Source organism: Elephas maximus, chromosome 20, assembly GCF_024166365.1.
Source record: "Elephas maximus indicus isolate mEleMax1 chromosome 20, mEleMax1 primary haplotype, whole genome shotgun sequence".
Taxonomy (NCBI): domain Eukaryota; kingdom Metazoa; phylum Chordata; class Mammalia; order Proboscidea; family Elephantidae; genus Elephas; species Elephas maximus.
The window spans coordinates 10,504,856-10,531,158 of record NC_064838.1 but is presented as its reverse complement, the minus strand read 5'-3'; the positions used below and the strand labels follow the sequence as shown (position 1 = coordinate 10,531,158).

The 26,303-nt window shown below is 39.2% G+C and overlaps 1 protein-coding gene across 12 annotated transcripts in view; it reads right to left on the bottom strand.

The window, feature by feature from the left end:
• KMT2C (lysine methyltransferase 2C) overlaps positions 1 to 26,303 on the bottom strand; it is a 397,882-nt gene that overhangs the window by 63,995 nt on the left and 307,584 nt on the right. For all 12 annotated transcript variants that reach the window (XM_049863292.1, XM_049863298.1, XM_049863302.1 and 9 more), the window contains 9 exons: positions 20,736 to 20,868; positions 20,280 to 20,494; positions 12,955 to 13,028; positions 11,473 to 11,655; positions 9,205 to 11,094; positions 8,247 to 8,539; positions 5,099 to 6,903; positions 4,118 to 4,229; positions 518 to 596 (listed from right to left, as the gene is read on the bottom strand). In XM_049863292.1, coding sequence (XP_049719249.1) covers positions 518 to 596; positions 4,118 to 4,229; positions 5,099 to 6,903; positions 8,247 to 8,539; positions 9,205 to 11,094; positions 11,473 to 11,655; positions 12,955 to 13,028; positions 20,280 to 20,494; positions 20,736 to 20,868 — 4,784 coding nt within the window. The remainder of the gene's footprint in view (positions 1 to 517; positions 597 to 4,117; positions 4,230 to 5,098; positions 6,904 to 8,246; positions 8,540 to 9,204; positions 11,095 to 11,472; positions 11,656 to 12,954; positions 13,029 to 20,279; positions 20,495 to 20,735; positions 20,869 to 26,303) is intronic.

The following is a 26,303-nucleotide window of genomic DNA, read 5'->3' as shown; positions in this document are numbered from 1 at the left end:
CTTGACACTAGGAACACAGTTTATTTAAATATTTACATTTAAACCCAACTGGTATAAATGGTGAATATTCAAAAAGCTAAATTATCTCAAAGAATAAACAGCAGAAAAGGACCACCTGTATCTAAAGAAAATGATTATAATCACTATTTTCTGTTTATAGCAATTTACATTTTAAACTTAATAGATCAATTCCAAAATTCAGGATATAAAAATGTCCTCCTGAAGTTTAAAAAAAAAAACCCAAAACCCAAACCAAAATACCCTAAGCAATTAGTTTTCCCCCCAGTTATTTTCCATCTTTAAGTATATAGGTCTTTTCAGAAATTATATTCAATTTTTTAAAACTTTGTCTTCCTTAAAAAAAAAATAAATAAAACCTCGATTTATGTTGAGCCAATAATCTATTTGGCAGTGCTCCAAGCCTACCATCACTTTCTAGAGCTGGGGCTTCACTATACACTCAAATTTGGTGAGAACCTCAGAGCATTCTAGAGTGACCAGTTACAAGCAGAATTACCTGAGTCATCGCCTGTGGTATGAGATTCTGGCCTTCACTGTTTTGTGCTCCAGCCACTGATTGACCCATAAAGGGGAACCTGTGAAAAGGAGGCACAAAGTATCAAATGAGGAGCATTCAGAAACTATTTTAAGTACTTAGGAGTTTTCTGTTCCAGGAAAGAGGAGAGTAATGACAGTGCATTCCCTCATCAAAAACACTGACTAAAGCCCCATTTTTTTGTGTGTAGCAAGCACATTTAACCCTCACTATACTTTTTTTTTTTTTTTTATACCTCTATCAGGAAATCCTGGTGGTGTAGTGGTTAAGTGCTACAGCTGCTAACCAAGGGGTCGGCAGTTCCCATCTGCCAGGTGCTCCTTGGAAACTCTATGAGGCAGTTCTACTCTGTTCTATAGGGTCGCTATGAGTCGGAATCGACTTGACGGCACTGGGTTTTTATACCTCTATCAAGTGTATACTCTTAGTACCCTCATTACGTATGTCTAAAGGACGATTCGGTGAGATTAAGTAACTTTCCCCACAAGAACTAGTAAGGCTGAGAGAAAAAGGCAACTAATCTGACTCCAGAGGTTTTACTCTGTTGTATGTCTCACAGTAACTCAAAATAACATTAATTTCAATCTTTTGGATAAAAATACAATGAAGACTTAGGTTTAATCACATAAATTCTAAGAAAATTATTTCTTGTTCCAATCTTTATTAAAAAAAATAATTGGTGGCTTAAATATTTTATATTTTAAAATAAAGGCTGTGTATCTCAATTAAGAAGCTTCACACATTTTTGTAGGCTTCTATAGCTAATGTTAAAGCAAACAGAACTAATAACTGAACAAGTCTATATGATTAAAAATATTTGGCAAACTGTTATTTATTCTAAGTTATAAAATCTTCTTAAGACATCAATGCTTAATATGGCAACATTTGCTTTTGAGTTGCCAAATGCTTAAACACATCAAGACATACACATGACAAAATTTCCAAAATATATTCCAAGTATTATATGTTAGTATTTAACTGCTGTTAGAGTCCAGAATAGACACTTCCGGCCCCGGCCCCGCTACAGCCGTGGTCTGGAATATCTCTTAATCCAAATATCAGTCACTGACTATAGCTCGGCTGTTAACCAAAAGGTCAACAGTTCGAATCCACCAGCCCATCCTTGGAAACAGTTCTACTCTGTCCTATAGGGTCAGTATGAGTTGGAATTGACTTGATGGCAACATGTTTTTTGTTTGTTTAATATCACTTCCACTTCTTCAAAGCACTCAACAGAAGAATAAACAGTACACCTTATACCATGACTAATTTATCAGTTTATATCTGATTGGTAGAGATGTGATGCTGAAAAAGCAGAGTTCTAATTCCAAGGTCCATATTATAAGCTGTTAATAAATGCTGCACAATAATGAAAATCATCAGAAACCACTTTGATGTCAACAATGCTTCTCAGCCGTTTTTCAAGAATTTCAACAGCAGAAAAACAAAACAAACTATACCCTTATGGGCTTCAAGTTTCTTTGATGCATCATGTTTATTTCATTTTCTTCATTTTTTACTGAACTTTAGATGAAAGTTTACAGAACAAACTAGTTTCTCATGCATCGTGTTTATTTTAATTTGATGTAGGTTTTGTATTCAATTCCATAATAATCTACATTCCTTTTTTTCCCCTTCAGGTTTTCACCCAGACATTAAAGTAATGCTTTGTGTTTGGTCCACTGACAAGAGGTTCTCAAACAGCTGTATACATAAGAATTACTCATGGTGCTCACCAAAAATACAGATGTACAGGCACCAACTCCAGATATTAATATTCAGGAGGTCTGTGGAGGAGCAAATGAATCTGGATTTTTAACAAACCACCACATAATTCTGATGTGGTCCACAATCAAAATTTCAGAGACACTGCCCTGTAGTATTTAATACCCCTCAAAGGAATAAATACACTAATTTTCAGAAATTCAGATTATCAAAAAAGTCATATAGTCCTTCTTCATGAAAAATTTCCATTTTTCTGCTAACAGTGAAAAGGCTTACAAACTCTCCAGCTCCAAACTTTCGAATGTTCTCTTACCTACTCCTCATTACTTTTTAAATTTTTTTCCTGATTCAAACAGTTCAGGGACATTTTATTTTAGAGCTGGATTCACGTTTTCCTTAATCACCTAGTATATCTTTACTTGGAGGAAACCCTGGTGGTGTATTGGTTAAGACCTACAGCTGCTAACCAAAAGTTGGTGGTTTGAATCCACCAGGCACTCCTTGGAAACCCTATGGGGCAGTTCTCCCATGTCCTATAGGGTCACTATGAGTTGGAATTGACTCGACGGCAATGGGTATCTTTACTTAAAACACTTACTGATGAAGATCAAAGACCACAGCCTTCAGTATGGATTACACCTCAACATAAAGAAAACAAAAATCCTCACAACTGGACCTATAAGCAACATCATGATAAACGGAAGGAGAAAAGACTGAGGTTGTCAAGGATTTCATTTTACTTGGATCCACAATCAACACCCATGGAAGTGCAGTCAAGAAATCAAAAGATACACTGCACTGCGCAAACTGGCTGCAAAAGAACTCTTTAAAGTGTTGAAAAGCAAAGATGCCACCTCAAGGACTAAGATGTGCCTGACCAAAGCCATGGTATTTTCAATAGCCTCATAAGCGTCTGAAAGCTGGACGATGAATAAGGAAGACCAAAGAATTGACGCCTTTGAATTGTAGTGCTGACGAAGAATACTGAATATACCATGGACTGCCAAAAGAATGAACAATCTGTCTTGGAAGAAGTACAACCAGAATGCTCCTTAGAAGAAAGGATGGCGAGACTACATCTCACATACTTTGGACATGTTCTCAGGAGAGATCAGTTCCTGGAGAAGGGCATCATGCTTGGTAAAATAGAAGGTCAGTGAAAAAGAGGAAGACCCTCAATGAGACAGACTGACGCCGTGGCTGCAACAATGGACTCAAGCATAGCAACAATTTTGAGTATGGAGCAGTACCAGGCAGTGTGTCATTCTGTTGTGCCATGGTGTCACTGTGAGTCAGAACTGACTCAACAGCACCTAACAACAACAACAACAACATCTTTACCGCTATGTTCTATTTTTTTTCCCTCCGTGTTGTTCTTTTTGATGGGGGAAAAAACCCTAAATTCACAGACTCAAATAACCTATCTTCTTCTCACAATACAAAACAGTTTAACTTCTATCTTCTGCTTATCTTTCTATCTTAATCTATTTAGGGTGAAAGATCTCTGTCCCAAAGATCTTAGTTAGCATTATCAATTCTAAAGGTATTTAAAAGAGCTCACACTTAAATACTTTTGATTTTCTGATCAATCAAGGCAAACTTCCAAACCTTTCTATTATACTCTATCATGTTTACCATGAAACTAGTGAAAATAAACTACTTATAATTACATAGCATTTTATATCTGATCAGATCCCTCAGATATTGCAACCGATAAACATTTATTATTCATTTGTAGAATACAGGCTTTGAGTTTCTATGTGTTCTTTCTAGGAACCAGAAGTAATTTCAAGCACTTCTGGATGCACAATAAGAATAGGAAACATCTTCACCTACCTGTTCATAACCATTGGTGGCATGCCCATATTGTTTTGTGCCATTACTTTATTTATGCCTTTAAGTGCCACCATTTTGGCTTTCATTATAGGATCTGTAATTGCATCAAAATCTAAAGAAGAAATATATTTTAAAGTTACTTATGTCATAGTACTTGGTTCAAGGTATACAATGAGGTAATGTAACTATCACAAACATTATGTAATTTATAAATGTCTAGTCCTTATTACTTAACAAACTAATGATTACTAGGTTTCTGTAATAGCTAAGAAATTATGAGGTGGTAAGAACTTTATTGTGAATTTAATCCATCTCAGTAATCCATAATTGGGAAGTGTACTTGAAGACATTACCCCTCTAAAAATTAAAACAAGATAGGTGTCAAATTTAAGGAAGATTATGGCAGTAACCTGAAGTAAAACAACTCCCTTTCATGCAAACTTTCATAATGTCAATCACAACTACTTCTTTAGTAATATAACACCATGACTGAGAATTTGTAGTTATTTCTAATACTAGGGAAATGACTACATAATAATATTAGTTATCACTCTTAAAAAGAAAGATGTATCAATTTCTTGAGGTGATAGTCTCACGATATGGAGAGGCTACCGAGAAAAGACCTCTTGGTATATAAATGAAAAAAAAAAAAAAAGCACTAATTGGATAAAACTGGCAATGTATATAGAATAGAATGTCAATGTTGTTGTTTAGAAGCAACAACACTGTTTAATAGAAACAATAGTGCCATTAATAATAGAATTGAATAAGGTCTACAACTCAGAGTTTTGAATCATTTGATTTACCTAGGAGTTATCTAAAGTTATTAATCACTTCCATTTTAAAGCTGAAGGAGGAACAGAAATATAAATCTCATTAGTACACTATTCCAAATGTAATTTTAACACTGTAATAATAAGCATACTGAAGGCCAGCCTGATGCCCATATTAACTGCTATCGAGACTCAAGTAAAGTCCTACCAATATTAGGGAAGAATGGTTCTGTCCGCTGACGTATCATGGCTTGCATCTTTCTTTGCTGCTGCTGCTCTTGCCTCTCTTGATCCAAAAGGTCCTGTAGTAGTAGAGGCTGTTCCTCTAGAAGGAGAGGCCTCTCTCTATTCTGCTGGGCTAATGTTGGAGGAATCATCAACTGCTGAGGTCCAGACATGCCACTGGTACTAGACTGACTCGTCAGAGGCACAGTTTGATTTGTAGGTTTTCCTGTTCCAAAACTGTGACTTGTTGACTGACCCTGGACAAATCCCGGATTTACCTGCAGGCCCTGAGAAAAAGTGTGGTTTACCCTAGAGACTACTGCCACATTTGAATTCAATGTATTATCCAAAACATGACTGGGCGGTGTCATTAAAGTAGGGGGCAAGCTTGACACATGATTGGATGGTGAGGCTGGCAAACTTGGTGGTGGAGACCCCAAGGGTCTAATGTCTGAATTATCTGACTTTTCATTAGCAAGTAAACTTGAGAGAACAGGAGTTGATCCAGTTATGCCACAAGAGCTTATCACGTCTTCAGCAGGCAGTTCACTGGATCCTTGAACGCTTGTGTTGGAGTCAGCAGTTTCCTGATTAATTCTTTCCTCAAGTAGATCTGGATTACCAGGCTGCAAAGAGGCCTTTTCTCCATCATGAAGGTCTGTGTTAGTAGAAGCCTGTGAGCAGGGAACATCAACAGCACCTTTACCCTCACTTTTCTCAATTTCGTATTTGGTTTCCTCTTTAGAATTTGGAGATGGTACTTCTGTTTTTATCTCACTAGTAACGGTGGGTTTTTTCTGTGGAGAATGTTTATCAGAAAGAACCAACGTTTTGTCTTCTTGCTCCTTTTTTTTTGGTTCAATAGACATGCACTGGTTATCATCAATTGGAACGTTAAGGTCTAGTTCTTCATTAAACATGCTTTTCTTATCTCCTAAGTCAAGTTCTGGGTCTGTATATGCAATTATATCAAACTCTCCTGATCTCAAGAGGTCATCCAAGTTGGGGTCATTAGTTTCCAAATTACCTAAAGTATCCAGTTCATCTCCCTTGCCATCCTCTGTATCTAGATTTAAATTTTCAAGATCCTCATCATCTAAGTCTTTGACTTCAACCCCCTCGAGGTCTTTGACATCTAGTTCTTTTACAGATGGGTCAATAGAATCAAGTTTTTCTTCAAGACCATCAGAAGACTGGTTGGTTATCTGTAAATTATCAGATGTTTCAGTTGGTGTAGATGTTGACAAAGGAGTCTCTGAAAATTCACTACCTAAGGGATGACTCAGGGACCTCATGCCCATAGATGATGAATGGGCAGGGTGACCTTGCTCTTGCTGTGACAGAGGTCCTTGTTCCAAATTTGGATGTACAGGCAGCTGATTAGGTAGACCTTGCGGAGGTCGTCTCATGGGGTCTGTGTGTCGAGGACCTGGAACATCTGGCCGGGGAATGAAGCTTCCATGTCTTGGATGAGAAGGTGCCTCTATAACAGTGCCCGCAGGAGCACTAAAGGGCAGCCGTGGTCTTCCATCAGGGGCCCTATGCCTCAATTCAATAAACGCTTGGCCCAATATGTTATGCTGCTGAACTGGCAGGCTCTGTGGTGGAAAATGTGGAGCAAGTCCAACTGGATTATTCATCTGTGTGTTATTTAAAGGCCTTGGCATATCTACAGATATTGATCTTCTGAGTTGTGGAGGAACTCCAGATCCTTGTATTTGTTGAGGAGACATAAGAAAGCGCTCTTGACTTGACATGGTACCATGACTACCTCCTGAATATCCAAATCTAAAAAAAAATTCAAATAGTTAATTTTGATACAAAGTATTATGCTGAATTTAGACTTAGGCTGAGTAAAGGAAAAGAAGCTTTAAACTGTAGACACAAAATTACTGTTGTCAAATACAACGACTGGCCAAAAATGAAATACCACCATTAGAAAGTACCCATATGCAAGTAAATTCTTCCTAAGCACCCTATAAAGTGCACTTTATCTGAGCTCTAAAAGCTTACAGTCTAATAAAACCAAACCCTAAAACAATCTAATAGATAACACAAACAAAGACAAATGAACAGTCACTAAGCAGATGCAATGAACCATTCAAAGATAAGTACAATGCTACTAGAGTTTGTGATTAAGAGCCCATTTCTTTTTTCTATGCTTGGGGAGGCTCCATGTAGGAAGCTGATTGGGGAGATGTTTGCAAGAAGGCAGGAGGTCTACCAAACTGGACTAACAGATTGACAGGCATCACTACACAAGGAGATAAAAGCATAGGTGCAATGACTAAATGGACTTACTAAACCTGCTGGTTTGAAAGGAATGAGGAGGACAGGAGGTAGTAAGAGATTAAGGACAAGCATCATCTGCAAAGATTTAGTAAATGAATAAATTATAGAAATGTTTTATTATTTATAGTGTATCTCATTCTAGGAAGGATTAAAGGCAACGTACAAAAAGAAATACAAAACACAGCAACAAGCATAAAAAGGAGAAAGCCAAAGGAAAAGAAGAGTTAAGTGGAACATGGAGGTAGGTATAAGATTATAAAAAAATCTCTTTTGAAGACCCATCTACTTCCTAGAGTTAGGGTATAAGTTTGGCTTTAGCCTTTCCACTGGCCACTACAAAAAGGGAAATACGTCATAATTCATCATCAATAATTTTACAACCCTATCTCATCATGGAAAATACCTTAGGTAAGACATTCTTCAAATATGAAAATCTATACAAATATTTACACTGTAAATTAAAAGAGTTGAAATCCATAACATTAATATCAGGGGAGAAAACAATTATTCTGATGGCTACCTTGTCCTCGGAGGCTTTAACTATATGTGTTAGTTGCCTTTTACAGGATATGATTTGACTGATATGATAAACTATATTTTTATGGCTGCAATTTAATGTTAATACAGCTAATTAATAATGGAGGAAATGTTTTTAGTCTTTAGAGGAAAAAAAAATTGTAACCTCTCATTAGTGGAAAATAAATTTGATTTTATCTCAAAAGTTACAAAGAGGTAGAAATAGAGTTTGTTATAATTACAACTTCCTGATTAACAGTTATTTTACTTATCTGTGCCCTTCTAATAAGAATTTAAATCTGGCTGGAAATTAAAAGCATTACCTAAATCCATGAGGTCGCATCCCCATACCAGCGACATCAGGAGGATAGGGTCCACGCTGCTCTTTTGGGAAAACAGCATATCTAGGCCCTAGAGGAGGGACAACAGGAGACCTAATGTTCCCAGGATACGGAGGAGGAGGTCTGGTAAAAGCCTGGTTGATAGACTCTGGTTGCCAGTGCTGAAGGGGCCCTGGAGGAGGCACTACTGGTGAATCCCGTGACCCCTTTTCCTGACGACCAGCAATCTTCTTCTGCTGCTGCTGCTGGAGAATGATCTCACGTAACTTCTGCCGCTGAATGGGAAGGAAAAAAGAAAAAAAAAAAATCACTGAGATTGCGGAAAATGAGTTTTTAAAGGTTAATGGCTTTATAAATCGTAATGCTTTTGTTAGGAGCCCTGGTGGTACAATGGTTAGGCTCTCAGCTGCTAAGCTAGAGGTTGATGATTTCAATCCACCCAGCAGCTCCATGGGAGAAAGGCCTGGCAATCTGCTTCAAAAAGGTTATAGTCAGGAAAACCCTATGATGCAGTTCTACTCTGCACATGGGATTGCTAATGAGGTGGAATTGACTTGCCTGTACCCAACAACAACGCTTTCACTAGAATGTTTAAAATATCTAAATGTTTCAAAACTTGATAAAACGCCAGTTACACTTCAATAGATAATCAAAAATAAATTGATGGTTTGGGTCTGTTTTCTTGTCAGATAACAAAATTGAAAGCTTTCAGTGTAAGATTTCCTTACACGTTTATTAAGACCGAACTCAGATACAGAATAAATCTAATTCAACTGGTGTTAATTTTACCAATTTCAATTTTCTTCTTTGCAGTATGAATTCTATAGAATAAAAAGAAAAGAAACTTTAACATTTCTGTAGAAATTACTCAGTTTGATGAAATGAGTAGCTTTCTCTGAATAATACATTTAAATCATCTGAGAACATGTAACGTGTTTACCTGTCTCAACTTCTCTGTGTCTGCTTGAGACATATTGATGGTATTCTGCGTATCAGTTACTCCTGAAGTCGGTAGAGGTCCAGGAATTTGGGAGACACTGGAAAATGGCTGACCTTGGGAATTCAGTGGAGAGTTTGAAGATGCACTGAAGTTCCCCTCTGAACCAGGCCTTGGGTGATCAGGGACGTCATGAGCAACCTGACTTGTTCCAAAAGAGTCTGACTGAGATCTCGGAGTCATTGGAGACTGATCATAGGGATCACGGGCAGCAGACGGGGAAACACGGCTCAGTGCGTCTGAGAGACCAGGTCCAGGTGGCCTGGGTGTTTGGGAACATGTATCAGGTGGCCTGACCAAAGGTCCAGACAAACCTGGTCCTCGATTTTGTACTGCCTGCAGGAAAAGATCCTGATTTGGCATGAGGACTGGTCTTGTCATTGAGGACCTAGTAAAACCCTCTGAAATCCTTGGCCTTGGTGTTGCTGGTGGCTGAGAGTACGAGGCAGAAATTCCGGGTCTTGGTGTCCCAGGAGGATGAGCATATGGATCAGAACGTCTCTGAGCAGGTGCAGATGTAACAAACAAGTCTGTTTGTGTAGGTGGCCTTGGGGTTTGTGGCTGTTGACTATAGGGATCGACAGTGGTGGGCCGGGGAGTTCCAGGAGGTTGAGAATAAGGGTCTGGATTGGATCGAGTTGTTCCTGAGGGTTGGGAATAAGAATCTACAACAGGTCGTGGTGTTCCTGGGGGTTGAGAATATGGGTCCTGAGATATTGGTCTTGATAGGGTTCCAGACTGGGAAAAAGCCCTTGAAGGATGGGCAAAAGATTCATTCATTGCCGGATGTGGAGCGAGGGGAGGCTGGCTATATGGATCACTGGGTTGACTATGGGAAAAATTATCTATAGGTCTTGGGGTCAAAGCTGGCCGTTCATAAGGGTCAATACTCATTCGTCTTGGTGCCTGTGACATTGATCCGTAAGGATCCTGAGAGGGTGGAGGGGGTTGCATTGGAGTCTTAAAGGGTCCAGGACCACTTTCAAGAGGAGCAGATGTCAACGAAGGTCGTGCATATGGGTCAGAGATTCGCTGTCTCTGAAACACATCGGCCCTAGGAGATGGTTTAGTAAAGGAGTCATTGGTTCCAGATGTTAGAGGACCTTTTGCAGTTTGTTCTGAAATTACAGGAGATCTAGGTAGGCCCAAAGGTTTGGAAAACTGATCTGTCATCATAGGTCTAGGCGTGTCTGGGGGCTTTGCATAGGGGTCACTATTTGTTGTGGAGGAAGAACACAAATCTCTGACTGGTGATGGCCTATTTGCTGTTGTTTCACTTATTTGAATGGGCCTAGACACAGATGATAATGGTGCACAGTTTTCCACTGGTGTGACAGAATTTCTTCTGGGAAAACTATGGCCTGCTGCAGATGGTCTAGGGGTACCAACCATTTTGGCGTAAGGATCCACTGGAGATGGTGGTCGAGAGTTAGAAGATCCAGGTGAAAACATCTGTGGTGAAGGTGGCTGAGAATTCTGAGATTGAGAAAGATTCTCCTGAATGGGAATCCGGGATGGAGTTGGAGGAGGAGGTGGAGCTTGTGGTTTTACAAACACATCATCTGAAGATGAAGAAGTAGGGGTACTAGGTAGTTGTTTTGTAAACAGGTCTTTATGGAATGACTGTGCAGGAGACATATTTCCATTGCCAGGCTGAGGTGTCAAGGGACTCTGGATCCCACTGCTCGGCGTATCTGAACCGGACTGCGTCAGAAGATGCTGAGAACCAAACTGCTGCTGCTGCTGCTGCTGCTGCTGCTGTTCGTTCTTCACCTGCTCGAGTTTCTGGGTGGCTTCAATTTTAGCCTGCTGTTTGCTCTTCTGACGCATTTGCTGAAATAGGGAAGAAAAAGAAATCATAAAGTTAAGGAAGAAAATAATCGACGTGAAAAAAGAAAAAAAGCAACAGAAAATAATTAGTTTGATGTGTGCAGCTACCAGATTGCTCTCCTATTAGATTACATGTTTCCAAAGAGGGGAGAATATTATTCATCACAGCACACACCATTATGCCTCGGGCATTACGCTGCTCGTAACAGTTTGACGAACTTTCTGAATCTACTTAAAATATTTTACTCAGAAGGCAACAAATCTATTTTTAATCATATTTTCTTGCTCTAAGAACTATATTCTTAAATAATTACATGATAGCTTTCTTCTCAAAAAGCAGAAATGCAATTAAAAAAGCAGATTATCCCCAAACCCTCGTACCTGTCTGAATTTCCATTCCTGTTCATGTTCCGATTCTCTTTGTTTTAATGGGTCTTTAAAAAGATCCGAATCAGTCCGAGAGCTGGGATCGATGCTATCTTGCTGTTGTTGCCTTTTCATGGAATCGTTTGACATCTGTACTTTATTAATGCGTAAAGCAGCTCTGTTATCTCTAGCTTTTTGCTACGGAAAAAGAAAAATTATTCTCCAGTATGCAAAAACACGTTTGATGAAACAAAAATAAAACTTACGTTAAACTTTATGACACAAAAGCAAGAAAAAGTTGTGTTAAATAGTTGAGATATTATCTTTAGATCTTAGAGCCTTTTCTGTGAAAGCATCTGGATACTAAAAGACCCATTACCGTCCAGCCAATTCTCAGTGATCCTGTAGGATGGAGTAGAACTGCCTCATAGGGTTTCCAAGGAGGGACTGATGGATTCGAACTGCTGACCTTTTGGTTAGCAGCCAAGCTCTTAACCACTGTGCCAGCAGAGCTCCATCTGGACACTAACCCAACTTTTTTACAGAGCATGTTATGTATCACAGAGGGCACATTTCCACCTATGTATCTGAATCAGGCTGAGAGATTCCAGGTGTAACCTAATATTTTTTTATCCTAATTATCTGAACAGATATTTATAAAATGGAAGAATTAATATCTCCCTCAATTTGGAGAAAAGGAAAATATCAAACCCATCCTCCAAATATAAAATCTGGAAATGTAAAACTTACTGCTAAATAAAATTGTTTAGAAACATTAAAAATAGCCTATTGTTACCTTACTAAAGTCAAGGTAGAACAAAACAAAGCACATCAACATTTAAAAAAAAAAAAATCTATGCTATAGTCAAGCAATCTTTATCACTAAAGATATGTGCACTGAAAGTCAAGTTGGAAAATAACTGCATATATTTTTTGAAACAATAATGAAGATTTAATGTGCTTTAAAATGAAAGCAAGGGTTTGACTCCAATTGATAATCTTAATTTGGCTCTTTGGAGAAAACAATTCACCATTTGACTGTGAATATTATAAAATTCCCAAATACTTTCTAGCAAAGATCATGTTTTAAAATCTCCTTAAAAGTGTCCAGGTATGTCTTTTCTTGACGTACAAAGATTACCGAATCTAGTAAGGAAAGAGCTCATTATGAAAGAAACCAAGGCACACTAATTCAGCCTCCAAGTGTAGTGTTCTTCTGAGAAGATAGACAATTTTAAAGTGAAATGAATCCACATGCGCCTAAAGTAGCTGACTTCCAATCCTCAACATCCTTACTCTGCAAACTAACTTAAAGAGTCACTCTCTATATTAAGATGTAATTACTCAGGAAATCATTATAAAAGCAAAGCTGTTTGTTAGCTGTCCAAATATTAACATATCTTCTGCAATGGGAAATCTTTTATTAGCCTAAGACAATGAGAATAAGGTCCAGGTATTGTGTTTAAAGATAGAGACACATAGGAATTTTTTAAATACCACATATGGTGCTCTTTCCTGTGAGCTTGCTTTTCTCCACAGTTTAGCAATCTGCTTCACTCTGGTAGTCCAGTCTACAACAAAGAACACAGTATATACGCTTACAGAACTAGGGCAGTGGTCTGTCATCATAAAAAACTGTTGACGAATTGCTGACAGTTACCTTATTCAGGTCATATTTTCATAAAGGAGTAGTCCTATATGAAGTTCCTGGCACAGTACAAAGTTTCTGGCACGTAGTACGGCCAAAACTATTTTCTGAATGAAGTATTGCCTTATTAATAACCTGGCTTATAAAGCTAAGAAAATTTTAATTCCAAGAGGCTAAGCAGTCAAAATAAATCTAAGCCAAGTATAATATATTACCCAAGTCCTCTAAGACGTTATACCAGAACCACAGCTAGAAGTTTTATAAAATATCTTAACTAACAGAATTCTAACAAGTTGACCAAAAGGGAAGTAATGACAATTATGAATCAACATCTGGCGTGTATGACGAGCACACGGGAAGGTCAGCATGTCAAGCATTTTCATGAAGTTCAGTGTCGTGACAGTGCACCAAATGAAGTTCAGTGTCATGACAGTGTACCAAACGAAGTCCAGGGTCGTGACAGTGTACCAAACGAAGTTCAGTGTCGTGACAGTATACAAAATGAAGTTCAGTGTATCAAAAGAAGTTCAGTGTTGTGACAGCATACAAAACGAAGTTCAAGGTTGTGACAGTGTACAAAACGAAGTTCAGTGTCGTGACAGTGTACAAAACGAAGTTCAGCTGAGATTAATGGTTAGTTAAGGATAAATGTAACAGACTTATTTCATATTAAAAAAAAAAAACCTTCCAAAAAGCCAGTGAAAATGAAAATTAGCTGAGAAACCCACAGCCTTAACACAGTATCTCATGAAGGTTCTGGAGTCACACGTAAAATTATTAAAGAAAATCATTAAAAAAAAAAAAATGTAGCCCTGCTATAAAGACAATGTTCCTTGACAGAAAGCGACTTAAGATAACCAAATACGCTAATCTAAAACCGCAAACAAAAAGTGACTGGCACAAAAGTAGTCAAAGAACGTGAATATTATTTCAACAAATATTCCATGCACTAAACCAATACGGTTAGATAAGGCATCATTTGATTTATCTCTATATATAAGAAATCAAGTACCACAGGGGGACCATGCCAAAAATGCACCTAAAAGACAAGGTCACACATAAAAAAATCCACTTCTAGCTACCCTACTAGTAATTTAACAGAGCTTCTGTGCTGATCGGCAGCTGGGAAACTAACTTTTTAATCCTGGTTTCTCTTGCAACTTGAGCTCAATATAATAAAACAGCATTGGCTTACAAACATTCTATATTTAACATTTCAAAATCCACGTTTCATTCTCCGGTTAATCAGAATTTTCAGATACATCCATTTGCTTTTTCAAAAAGGTAATGGTAATGAATGGAACATGGAGAAAGGAAAGGAGGAGAGAAGGGAAGACAGCACTGAGGTAGTTTCAATATCAACAACACTACTCAGAACTGACTCCAACTTAGCCTAACTTAATACTTTTGATTAACTGATACTTTATGTTTCAGGAATCTTTTTGTAGAATAATACGTATATAACAACACCACGAGTCTGTCAGTTTGTTGTACTGTGGGGGCTTGTGTGTTGCTATGATTCTGAAGCTATGCCACCGGTATTCAGATACCAGCAGGGTCACCCATGGAGGACAGGTTTCAGCTGCGCTTCCAGACTAAGACAGACTAGGAAGAAGGACCCGGAAGTCTACTTCTGAAAAGCATTAGCCAGTGAAAACCTTATGAATAGCAGCAGAACATTGCCTGATATAGTGCTGGAAGATGAGCCCCCTACGTTGGAAGGCTCTCAAAAGATGACTGGGGAAGAGCTGCCTCCTTAAAGTAGAGTCAACCTTAATGATGTGGATGGAGTAAAGCTTTCGGGACCTTCATTTGCTGATGTGGCACAACTCAAAATGAGAAGAAACAGCTGCAAACATCCATTAACAATCTGAACCTGGAATGTACGAAGTATGAATCTAGGAAAATTGGAAATTGTCAAAAATGAAATGGAACGCACAAACATCGATATCCTAGGCATTAGTGAGCTGAAATGGACTGGTATTGGCCATTTTGAATTGGACAATCATATAGTCTACTACGCTGGGAATGACAACTCAAAGAGGAATGGTGCTGCATTCATTGTCAAAAAGAACGTTTCAAGATCTATCCTGAAGTACAACGCTGTCAGTGATAGGATAATATCCATACGCCTACAAGGAAGACCAGTTAATACAAACATTATTCAAATTTACGCACCAACCACTAGGGCCAAAGATAAATAGAAGATTTTTATCAGCTGCTGCAGTCGGAAATTGATCGAACATGCTATCAAGATGCATTGATAATTACTGGCGATTGGAATGCAAAAGTTGGATACAAAGAATAAGGATCAGTAGTTGGAAAATATGGCCTTGGTGATAGGAACAATGCCAGAGGTCGAATGATAGAATTTTGCAAGACCAACGACTTCTTCATTGCAGATACCTTCTTTCACCAACATAAATGGCGACTATGCACAGGGACCTTGCCAGATGGAATACACAGAAATCAAATTGACTACATCTGTGGAAAGAGACGATGGAAAAGCTCAATATCATCAGGCAGAACAAGGCCAGGGGCCGACTGTGCAACAGACCATCAATTGTTCCTATGCAAGTTCAAGCTGAAACTGAAGAAAATCAGAGCAAGTCCACAGGAGCCAAAATATGACCTTGAGTATATCCCACCTGAATTTAGAGACCATCTGAAGAACAGATTTGAAGCACTGAACACTAGGGACCGAAGACCAGACGAGTTGTGGAATGACATCAAGGACATCATCCATGAAGAAAGCAAGAAGTCACTAAAAGACAGGAAAGAAAGAAAAGACCAAGGTAGATGTCAGAGGAGACTCTGAAACTTGCTCTTGAGCACTGAGCAGCTAAAGCAAAAGGAAGAATCGATGAAGTAAAAGAAGTGAACAGAAGATTTCAAAGAGCCTCTTGAGAAGACAAAGTATTATAATGACACGTGCAAAGAGCTGGAGATAGAAAACCAAAAGGGAAGAACACACTCGGTGCTTCTCAAGCTGAAAGAACTGAATAAAAAATTCAAGTCTCAAGTTGCAATAGTGAAGGATTCCATGGGGGAAAATATTAAACGACGCAGGAAGCATCAAAAGAAGATGGAAGGCATACACAGAGTCATTATACCAAAAAGAATCAGTCGATATTCAATCATTTCAAGGGGTGGCATATGATCAGGAACCGATGGTACTGAAGGGAGAAGTCCAAGCTCCTCTGAAGGCATTGGCAAAAAACAAGGCTCCAGGAATTGATGGAATATCAGTGGAGATGTTTCAGCAAACAGATGCAGTGCTGAAGGTGCTCACTCGTGTATGCCAAGAAACATGGAAGACAGCTTCCTGGCCAAATGACTGGAAGAGATCCATATTTATGCCTATTCCCAAGAAAGGTGATCCAACCGAATATGGAAATTATAGAACAATATCATTAATATCACATGCAAGCAAAATTTTGCTGAAGATTATTCAAAAACAGCTGCAGCAGTATATCTACAGGGAACTGCCAGAAATTCAGGCTGGTTTCAGAAGAGGACATGGAACCAGGGATATCACTGCTGATGTCAGACGGATCCTGGCTGAAAGCAGAGAATACCAGAAGGATGTTTACCTGTGTTTTATTGACATTCGACTGTGTAGATCATAACAAATTATGGATAACATTGCGAAGAATGGGAATTCTTAATTGTGCTCACGAGGAACCTTTACATAGATCAAGAGGCAGTTGTTTGGACAGAACAAGGGGATGCTGATTGGTTTAAAGTCAGGAAAGGTGTGCATCAGGGCTGTATTCTTTCACCATACCTATTTAATCTGTATGCTGAACAAATAATACGAGAATCTGGACTGTATGAAGAACGGGGCACTGCTACTTCTGAAAAGCATTAGCCAGTGAAAACCTTATGAATAGCAGCAGAACATTGCCTGATATAGTGCTGGAAGATGAGCCCCCTACGTTGGAAGGCTCTCAAAAGATGACTGGGGAAGAGCTGCCTCCTTAAAGTAGAGTCAACCTTAATGATGTGGATGGAGTAAAGCTTTCGGGACCTTCATTTGCTGATGTGGCACAACTCAAAATGAGAAGAAACAGCTGCAAACATCCATTAACAATCTGAACCTGGAATGTACGAAGTATGAATCTAGGAAAATTGGAAATTGTCAAAAATGAAATGGAACGCACAAACATCGATATCCTAGGCATTAGTGAGCTGAAATGGACTGGTATTGGCCATTTTGAATTGGACAATCATATAGTCTACTACGCTGGGAATGACAACTCAAAGAGGAATGGTGCTGCATTCATTGTCAAAAAGAACGTTTCAAGATCTATCCTGAAGTACAACGCTGTCAGTGATAGGATAATATCCATACGCCTACAAGGAAGACCAGTTAATACAAATATTATTCAAATTTACGCACCAACCACTAGGGCCAAAGATAAATAGAAGATTTTTATCAGCTGCTGCAGTCGGAAATTGATCGAACATGCTATCAAGATGCATTGATAATTACTGGCGATTGGAATGCAAAAGTTGGATACAAAGAATAAGGATCAGTAGTTGGAAAATATGGCCTTGGTGATAGGAACAATGCCAGAGGTCGAATGATAGAATTTTGCAAGACCAACGACTTCTTCATTGCAGATACCTTCTTTCACCAACATAAATGGCGACTATGCACAGGGACCTTGCCAGATGGAATACACAGAAATCAAATTGACTACATCTGTGGAAAGAGACGATGGAAAAGCTCAATATCATCAGGCAGAACAAGGCCAGGGGCCGACTGTGCAACAGACCATCAATTGTTCCTATGCAAGTTCAAGCTGAAACTGAAGAAAATCAGAGCAAGTCCACAGGAGCCAAAATATGACCTTGAGTATATCCCACCTGAATTTAGAGACCATCTGAAGAACAGATTTGAAGCACTGAACACTAGGGACCGAAGACCAGACGAGTTGTGGAATGACATCAAGGACATCATCCATGAAGAAAGCAAGAAGTCACTAAAAGACAGGAAAGAAAGAAAAGACCAAGGTAGATGTCAGAGGAGACTCTGAAACTTGCTCTTGAGCACTGAGCAGCTAAAGCAAAAGGAAGAATCGATGAAGTAAAAGAAGTGAACAGAAGATTTCAAAGAGCCTCTTGAGAAGACAAAGTATTATAATGACACGTGCAAAGAGCTGGAGATAGAAAACCAAAAGGGAAGAACACACTCGGTGCTTCTCAAGCTGAAAGAACTGAATAAAAAATTCAAGTCTCAAGTTGCAATAGTGAAGGATTCCATGGGGGAAAATATTAAACGACGCAGGAAGCATCAAAAGAAGATGGAAGGCATACACAGAGTCATTATACCAAAAAGAATCAGTCGATATTCAATCATTTCAAGGGGTGGCATATGATCAGGAACCGATGGTACTGAAGGGAGAAGTCCAAGCTCCTCTGAAGGCATTGGCAAAAAACAAGGCTCCAGGAATTGATGGAATATCAGTGGAGATGTTTCAGCAAACAGATGCAGTGCTGAAGGTGCTCACTCGTGTATGCCAAGAAACATGGAAGACAGCTTCCTGGCCAAATGACTGGAAGAGATCCATATTTATGCCTATTCCCAAGAAAGGTGATCCAACCGAATATGGAAATTATAGAACAATATCATTAATATCACATGCAAGCAAAATTTTGCTGAAGATTATTCAAAAACAGCTGCAGCAGTATATCTACAGGGAACTGCCAGAAATTCAGGCTGGTTTCAGAAGAGGACATGGAACCAGGGATATCACTGCTGATGTCAGACGGATCCTGGCTGAAAGCAGAGAATACCAGAAGGATGTTTACCTGTGTTTTATTGACATTCGACTGTGTAGATCATAACAAATTATGGATAACATTGCGAAGAATGGGAATTCTTAATTGTGCTCACGAGGAACCTTTACATAGATCAAGAGGCAGTTGTTTGGACAGAACAAGGGGATGCTGATTGGTTTAAAGTCAGGAAAGGTGTGCATCAGGGCTGTATTCTTTCACCATACCTATTTAATCTGTATGCTGAACAAATAATACGAGAATCTGGACTGTATGAAGAACGGGGCACTGGGATTGGAGGAAGACTCATTAACAACTTGCGTTATGCAGATGACACAACCTTGCTTGCTGAAAGTGAAGAGGACTTGAAGCACTTGCTAGTGAAGATCAAAGACCACAGCCTTCAGTATGGATTGCACCTCAACAGAAAGAAAACAAAAATCCTCACAACTGGACCAATGAGCAACATCATGATAAACGGAGAAAACACTGAAGTTGTCAAGGATTTCATTTTTCTTGGATCCACAATCAACAGCCATGGAAGCAGCAGTCAAGAAATCAAAAGACACATTGCATTGGGCAAATCTGCTGCAAAGGACCTCTTCAAAGTGATGAAAAGCAAAGACGTCACCCTGAAGACTAAGGTGTGCCTGACCCAAGCCATGGTATTTTCAATCACATCATATGCATGTGAAAGCTGAACAGTGAATAAGGAAGACCGAAGAAGAGCTGACGCCTTTGAATTGTGGTGTTGGCAAAGAATATTGAATATACCATGGACTGCCAGAAGAACCAACGAATCTGTCTTGGAAGAAGTGCGGCCAGAATGCTCCTTTGAGGCAAAGATGGCGAGACTGCGTCTTACATACTTTGGACATGTTGTCAGGTGGGATCAGTCCCTGGAGAAGGACATCATGCTTGGTAGAGTACAGGGTCAGCGGAAAAGAGGAAGACCCTCAACAAGGTGGACTGACACAGTGGCTGAAATAATGGGCTCAAGCATAACAACGATTGTAAGGATGGCTCAGGACCGGGCAGTGTTTCGTTGTGTTGTGCACAGGGTCGCTCTGAGTCAGAACCGACTTGACGGCACCTAACAACATAACAACAACACCACCACAACACTGGCTTCCCTGTATTTATAAGCATTACTAGGAAGTGGAAAACTCATCATTTCACTAGCTGAAGTTACTTTGGAAAAATATGCAAATGGATAGAGGGTCCAGGGCTAAGAAAATGCAATATGTTTCTAGACAGGGAATCTTCACTTTGTGCATAATCACACTAGATGAAAATTACTGATAAGAGGGCTTTCTGTTGCAGTTAAAAGAAAAAGTCATTACGCACAAGAGAGAGGTGATAAAACAGTAATAAAACATCCATGACTTACCTGGAAATTCTTCCTTTAAGTTAGGAAAATTAATATTTGTGTAGAGGACTGGTGCCACTGTTGCCATTTCACCCAAAGCTTCCTCTTTCTCCCACTTAAGTGTACTTCTTTGGGTATTTGACATTGTATCATTTTCTCCTTCCATAGTGGGAGCTGATGATGCCCAAGAGCTATTAGGATCACTCACCATTGGATTAAATGCTGGGTTTTTATCCCTGCCAAATAATATAGAACTTAGTTTCATAACCGTAAAATAACTTTTAAAAACTATGGTCAAATATAACTTTCATTAAAACCAAATAGCTAAAAAAGTAACATCTTTGATGAGTTTTTGCAAAAGTCTCAATAAATGTAACACAAATATTGTACACAATAATTTAAATAGACTCATTTAGACATACAACAAAAACTGGTGTAATTTAGAAGTTTCCACAGAAAGCGAAGGTTTCTAAATACCTAGCTTCAGCGTAAGGGGGCTGTGGTATTGCAGAGAAAGCTCCCAATCCACTTCCAGGAGGCAATGAATCATGTGGGAGATGAGGGCTGGGTCCAATAAGGCCATTCATGAGTGGTATTCGTGAAAACACATCTTAAGAAAAGAAAAAACATAATTTGGGTAAAATGGCTGTATGTTATTCATAAATTAGAAAAAAAAAGGCAGCTAGCGTATTTCTAAATAAAAACTTGTTTAAGACTACTTAACATTTTTTCAAAATTACAATATAAATATTACTGGAAGAGTGACTTTTGGTTATAAAATGTTGAGATTTGTCCTCTATCACTGTGTTTAAGGAGCCCTGGTGGCACAGTGGTTAAGCGCTCGGCTGTTAAACCAAAGGTCGGCGGTTTGAGCCCACCAGCTGCTCTGAGGGAGAAAGATGTGGCAGTCTGCTTCTGTAACATTACATCCTTGGAAATCCTATGGGGCAGGTCTACTCTGTCCTATAGGGTTGCCGTGAATGAGAACTGACTCAATGGCAACGGGTTTATCAATGTGTTTACTTCATCATGGTTTACTGGAAATAGCATGTGTTTTGGAGTCTGAAGCAGAATTTCTATTTCTGAAAATGAAGACACTCTGTTACATGGATTTAGATAATATATGTACAGCTCACAGCATAGAGAGCTGGTATATAGTAACTGCTCAATACATATTAGCTCTACAAAAAGAATGACTCATAGCAAATGCTACTAAGTTTTATCAAATACTTTCTTTTCCGTTTGAAATTTGCAGACAGGTGCTTCTTTTACTTTACTCCTATTCCTGTTAATATAAAAAAGAAGTTATGATTAAATTGGCACTTTATCTAAAACGGCTCTGAATGAGCAACATTTTATCTATCATTATTAGATGATTATTATTAAAAATAATTTTTGGCACATGTGATCCAATGTGTTTCTCTTTATATATAGCCTCTCCAGCCTTGGGTTTATAATTCTGCCATTGGTAATTGGTTGGGCCACAGCCTGCCCTGTGAATGGTCTATTTTACCCACCCTGCAGGGACTGGTCAGTTTACTATGTAAATAAGGTGCATAAAACCCTCACGGGGATTGGTCGATTACTATACAAATTAGGCGAACGTGACCTAAAAGGGCCAATCCCACAGAGGTTGAGGGAGGCCTCACTATCATCAAGAAGAGCCTGGAGCACAGCACGTCCTTTGGACCTGGGGTCCCTGTGCTGAGAACCTACTAGACTCAGGAGCTAGAACTGAAACACTGGAGATGGCGAGAGACAGCATGAGATGGATGCAGCAGCATAAGGGGCAAGAACGAGGAGACCAGCCAGAGACGGCTGCAGTGGGCTTCCTGGACCATGGAGCTAGGCAGCTGCAATGGGCTTGCCTTCTTACGGAGGGAGACAGCTGGCTGACTGACTTCAGGGAGGAAGCTTGCTAACAGAGCAGGGTGCCTCTGGACACTTGCTGGTGAAGCTAGAAGAGCAGTAGCACTTGCGAGAAGCGCAGGGACTAGGCTGAGGGAAGGCCTGCCTGCCTGTGGGCTCAACCGAGAAGAAGCTGAGAGCTGTCCTGGCTGACAAACTGTATCCTGCCTCCTGAGTTCTATCCTATTACTTCCAAGTTGATGCTGATCCCGAGTTGTAGCCTGTTAGACAAAACCTAATAAACTACATAATCTTGAGCGGACACTGCAACAAATTATCCAACCTAGGAAAGTGGAGAGCGCTGTGTGGGGAGGACGGCTAGTGTCAGACATGGTGAAAAAGTTGGAGAGTGGAGGTATGTCTGATCTCTACCTCACAGGAATCAGGTTCGTGCTGATCTTGATTCTCCATCCTTCCTCCTGAATTTAGATGGCTTCTGATGCTAGTAGTACTAGACTATAGTCTAATTTTCACTACTTGCAGTTTTGACCCTCAAAGGCATTTTAACTCTCTTTCCGGCTTATTCGCAAGCTTCAAGAGCTTATCATTACTTCTCAAAGAGACATCAGGCAAACCATAAGGCCACCTTGTGTTTCCCCATAACTTTTCTCAAGCCTATGATTTTAATCCTCATTGTGATCATCTACTCTTCTCAACTATTTAGAAACAAGTCACCTGTCTTTATCTGAGCAGTTTACCAGCAAAAATATTTTTCTTCATTAAACACGATGATTTGTAGAAACATATTCTAAAGCGAAAAAATACATGACTTCTGTTAATTGTTAATACTCACAACAATACTATTACAGGGCTCCACACAACGTCACCAGATAATTATATAACAGATTCGTAGTTTTAGAATTGGCTAATACTTTTGACCCAAGCCATGGTATTTTCAATTGCCTCATACGCATGTGAAAGCTGGATAACGAATAAGGAAGACCGGAGAAGAACTGATGCCTTTGAGTAATGGTGTTGGTGAAGAATATTGAATATATTACGGACTGCCAGAAGAATTAACAAATCTGTCTTCGAAGAAGCAGAGCCAGAATGCTCCTTAGAAGCGAGGATGGAGAGACTTTGTCTCATGCACTTTATCAGGAGGAACCAGTCCTTAGAGATGGACATCATGCTTGGTAAAGTAGAGGGTCAACAAAAGAGAGGAAGACCCTCAATGAGATGGATTTGACACAGTGGCTGCAACAATGGGCTCAGACACAGCCATGATTGTGAGGATGCTGCATTACCTGGTAGTGTTTCATCTTGTTGCACATGGGGTTGCTAGGAGTTGGAACCAATTTGATGGTCCCTAACAACAATACTTGGGACATGTGAGATAATGATAGAGAATTCAAAATCTGACCACTTTGTCATGCCATTGGATGAAAAGCAAAACCAACACCAAAGTTTTATACACACAATACTTTACACTGTATGATGTTCTTTCATCTAGACCAGATCATTTGAACGTTACAACACTAAGGGCATAATTAGCTCCAGTGTAAGGAAACTAAGGCTGCACAAATTTTCAAGATTTTGTTCAAGGACTACTAGAGCTCTTTGATTTTCTGGTTAGGGCTTAGCCTACTAAATAGCAGAGCTGGGCCCACTGCATCAGGGTTCCATAATGACAAATGTCTTAGGATAATTAAGCTTACCCCAAAGATCAAGGTAGAAAGCTACATCAATTTTCAACTACAGTGAAAAGTAGGCTCCATTAAAGAAGCTAAGATTTTACTGAAAAAAATCAAGTCTCTTCATGTAATAAGGATAAGCAAAAGCTGCTTTATTGGTAATAAGAATGCTATTCATTCTGTAGCCACCTACCAGCTCTATCTATTGTAACCACAGTATGACCGCATTAAAAGCTTTCACAATGCTAGGTACTACTTCAGCACTTACTATGTGCCAAACGCTGTTCTAAAAGCTTTATGTGTATTAACTCACTGCATCCTCACACAGCCCTATGACACAGGTTATTAAGAGAGTCCCACTTAAGCAAAAAGACCCAGAAAAGTTGATTAGTTTGTTCAAGGACACACGACTAAATGCAAACCATTTTTCATTATTATTTTACTTAAGATGTGGTCTTTTTTCCCTCAAGTCTACCATACCTAGCCAATCTGGTCATATTAGCTAATCAAGGTAACTTTTTTCAAGGTATGAACCATGTTAAGAGTTGAAAAGTTACTTTGCTCAAATTTCTCCTTTCAAGTTATTGTATTTCAATTTTATTAAAGTTTCCCTTCTCGGCTTTCCGACCTTCTGTATTACTGTCAACACATCACCATCTGCCAGCCGTCCTTGTCACTCCTATTGAAAATTACCAACAATGTTCTCATGACCCAACGAAACCATGTCTTTCAAGTTCTCATCCTATTTAACTTTACACTGTCTCTAATGATCACCTTTTTCCCCTAACCTTAAAAGGAGGAAGAAAAGGAACAAGTAATTGCACACCTAATATAAATCAGATGTGTTAAGCACATTCCTCATTACATTTTACTAAAAAGGAGACTTCCTCAAGATTTTATACTCTACCAGCAGTGCAGTATCTTAAGAAATCTCATTCTTCACACAACTTCTATTAGCACCAGTAGACAGATAATTCCCAAATATTCATCTATAGTTTTGAGCAATTTCAACTGCCTAAAAATTCCAGGAGCCCTGGTGGTGCAGTGGTTAAGTGCTCATGTTCCATCCAAAAGGTCGGTGGTTTGAACCCACCAGCCCCTCCATGGGAGAAAGATGTGGCAATCCGCTTCCATAAAGATTTACAGCCTTGGGAACCCCATGGGGCAGTTCTACTCTGTCTTATAGGGTCACTATGAGTCAGAATCAATCCATCAGCAGTAGGTTTGGTTCGGTTTTACAACAAAATTCGTTATACCTCCACTACAACACATACACACTTGTATTAAGTCTTCCTTTAATCCATGTTTCCCATTAACAGCATGATTGTCTTCCAGCTCAACCTGGCTTACAGTTTAATTCATTTTATCTCCTCCTTTTACTCACACTTAACATCCATTCAGAAACCCTATGGGCAGTTCTACTCTGTCCTGTAGGGTCACTATGAGTCGGAATTGACACAATGGCAACGGGTTTTAACACCCACTCAGTAACATAATTCTACTTACTCTCATTTCACTGCTTCTCATATGCATTCCTTCTCTTTGATTAGCATTGCAGCTATCTTTACCAAGAACCCCAAATTTTCACTTAGTCTATTCTGCAATAAGCTCATTAGTACTATTTTTGTCTCAAATTCATTTCTGACACTGACACCATGGCTATCTTGTCAAGTCATGTAACTGATCAGGTCATTCCATGGTGTGACATCTTCAATTGCTCTCTGAAGCCTGGAGAGAAAAGGGCAACTGCTGCTGCTGCCTATTTTTTATAGGCCTCTGCAACCTAGCTTCAGTATGCATTCCTAGTTTTGCCTCCTTCAACCCTGGACACTTATCCCTCCTCATCTGCTGTGGAAAATGGCTAAGTCACCATTCTTGAACATCTGTGTGTCATCGTTTATGTCAGCCGATCATCCCTTATCCTCAAATTAGAACTATTATCCTTTCAAACATGAATGTTGACTCTCAAGGCTCTACTTGAATTGTATTCTACTATAACGTAAATTAGTTGTAAGTCTACAATACTAAGACTATAAACTCCTAAGGATAGGTAGCCTTACTCATCTTTGTATGTATGACACATAAGCACCTAGCAAGAAAAAAAAAAAAGGAAGTCATCTCCACAAAACCTTTTAAAAATGAGACTGCCCACTGAAATGATTTTCGTAATAACTGCAAAACCTTTTATAAAGGAATACAGCTTTAACTGATATGATTTCTTAAACATGTACTTCCAGTTACAGAAAACACGGCAATAGATCATCTATTATATATTGAGAAGTAGTGAAATATTGAGGAGTTCTTAATTATTAAAAAAGTGTAGCTCGATGAGTTCCTGTTGTGGCCTTTTGCCTTGGTCCTTTAGGAAAAACTGTTTAGGAGATTTTTTTCCTTAGGCCCTATCACATTTGCCCTAGTTCCTTGGAGAAGCAACTTGGAGGACCTCCCAGGGTGCTCTCTAACCCAGAAGATCTATTACTTTTGCCCAGGGGAGAGTGGTCTC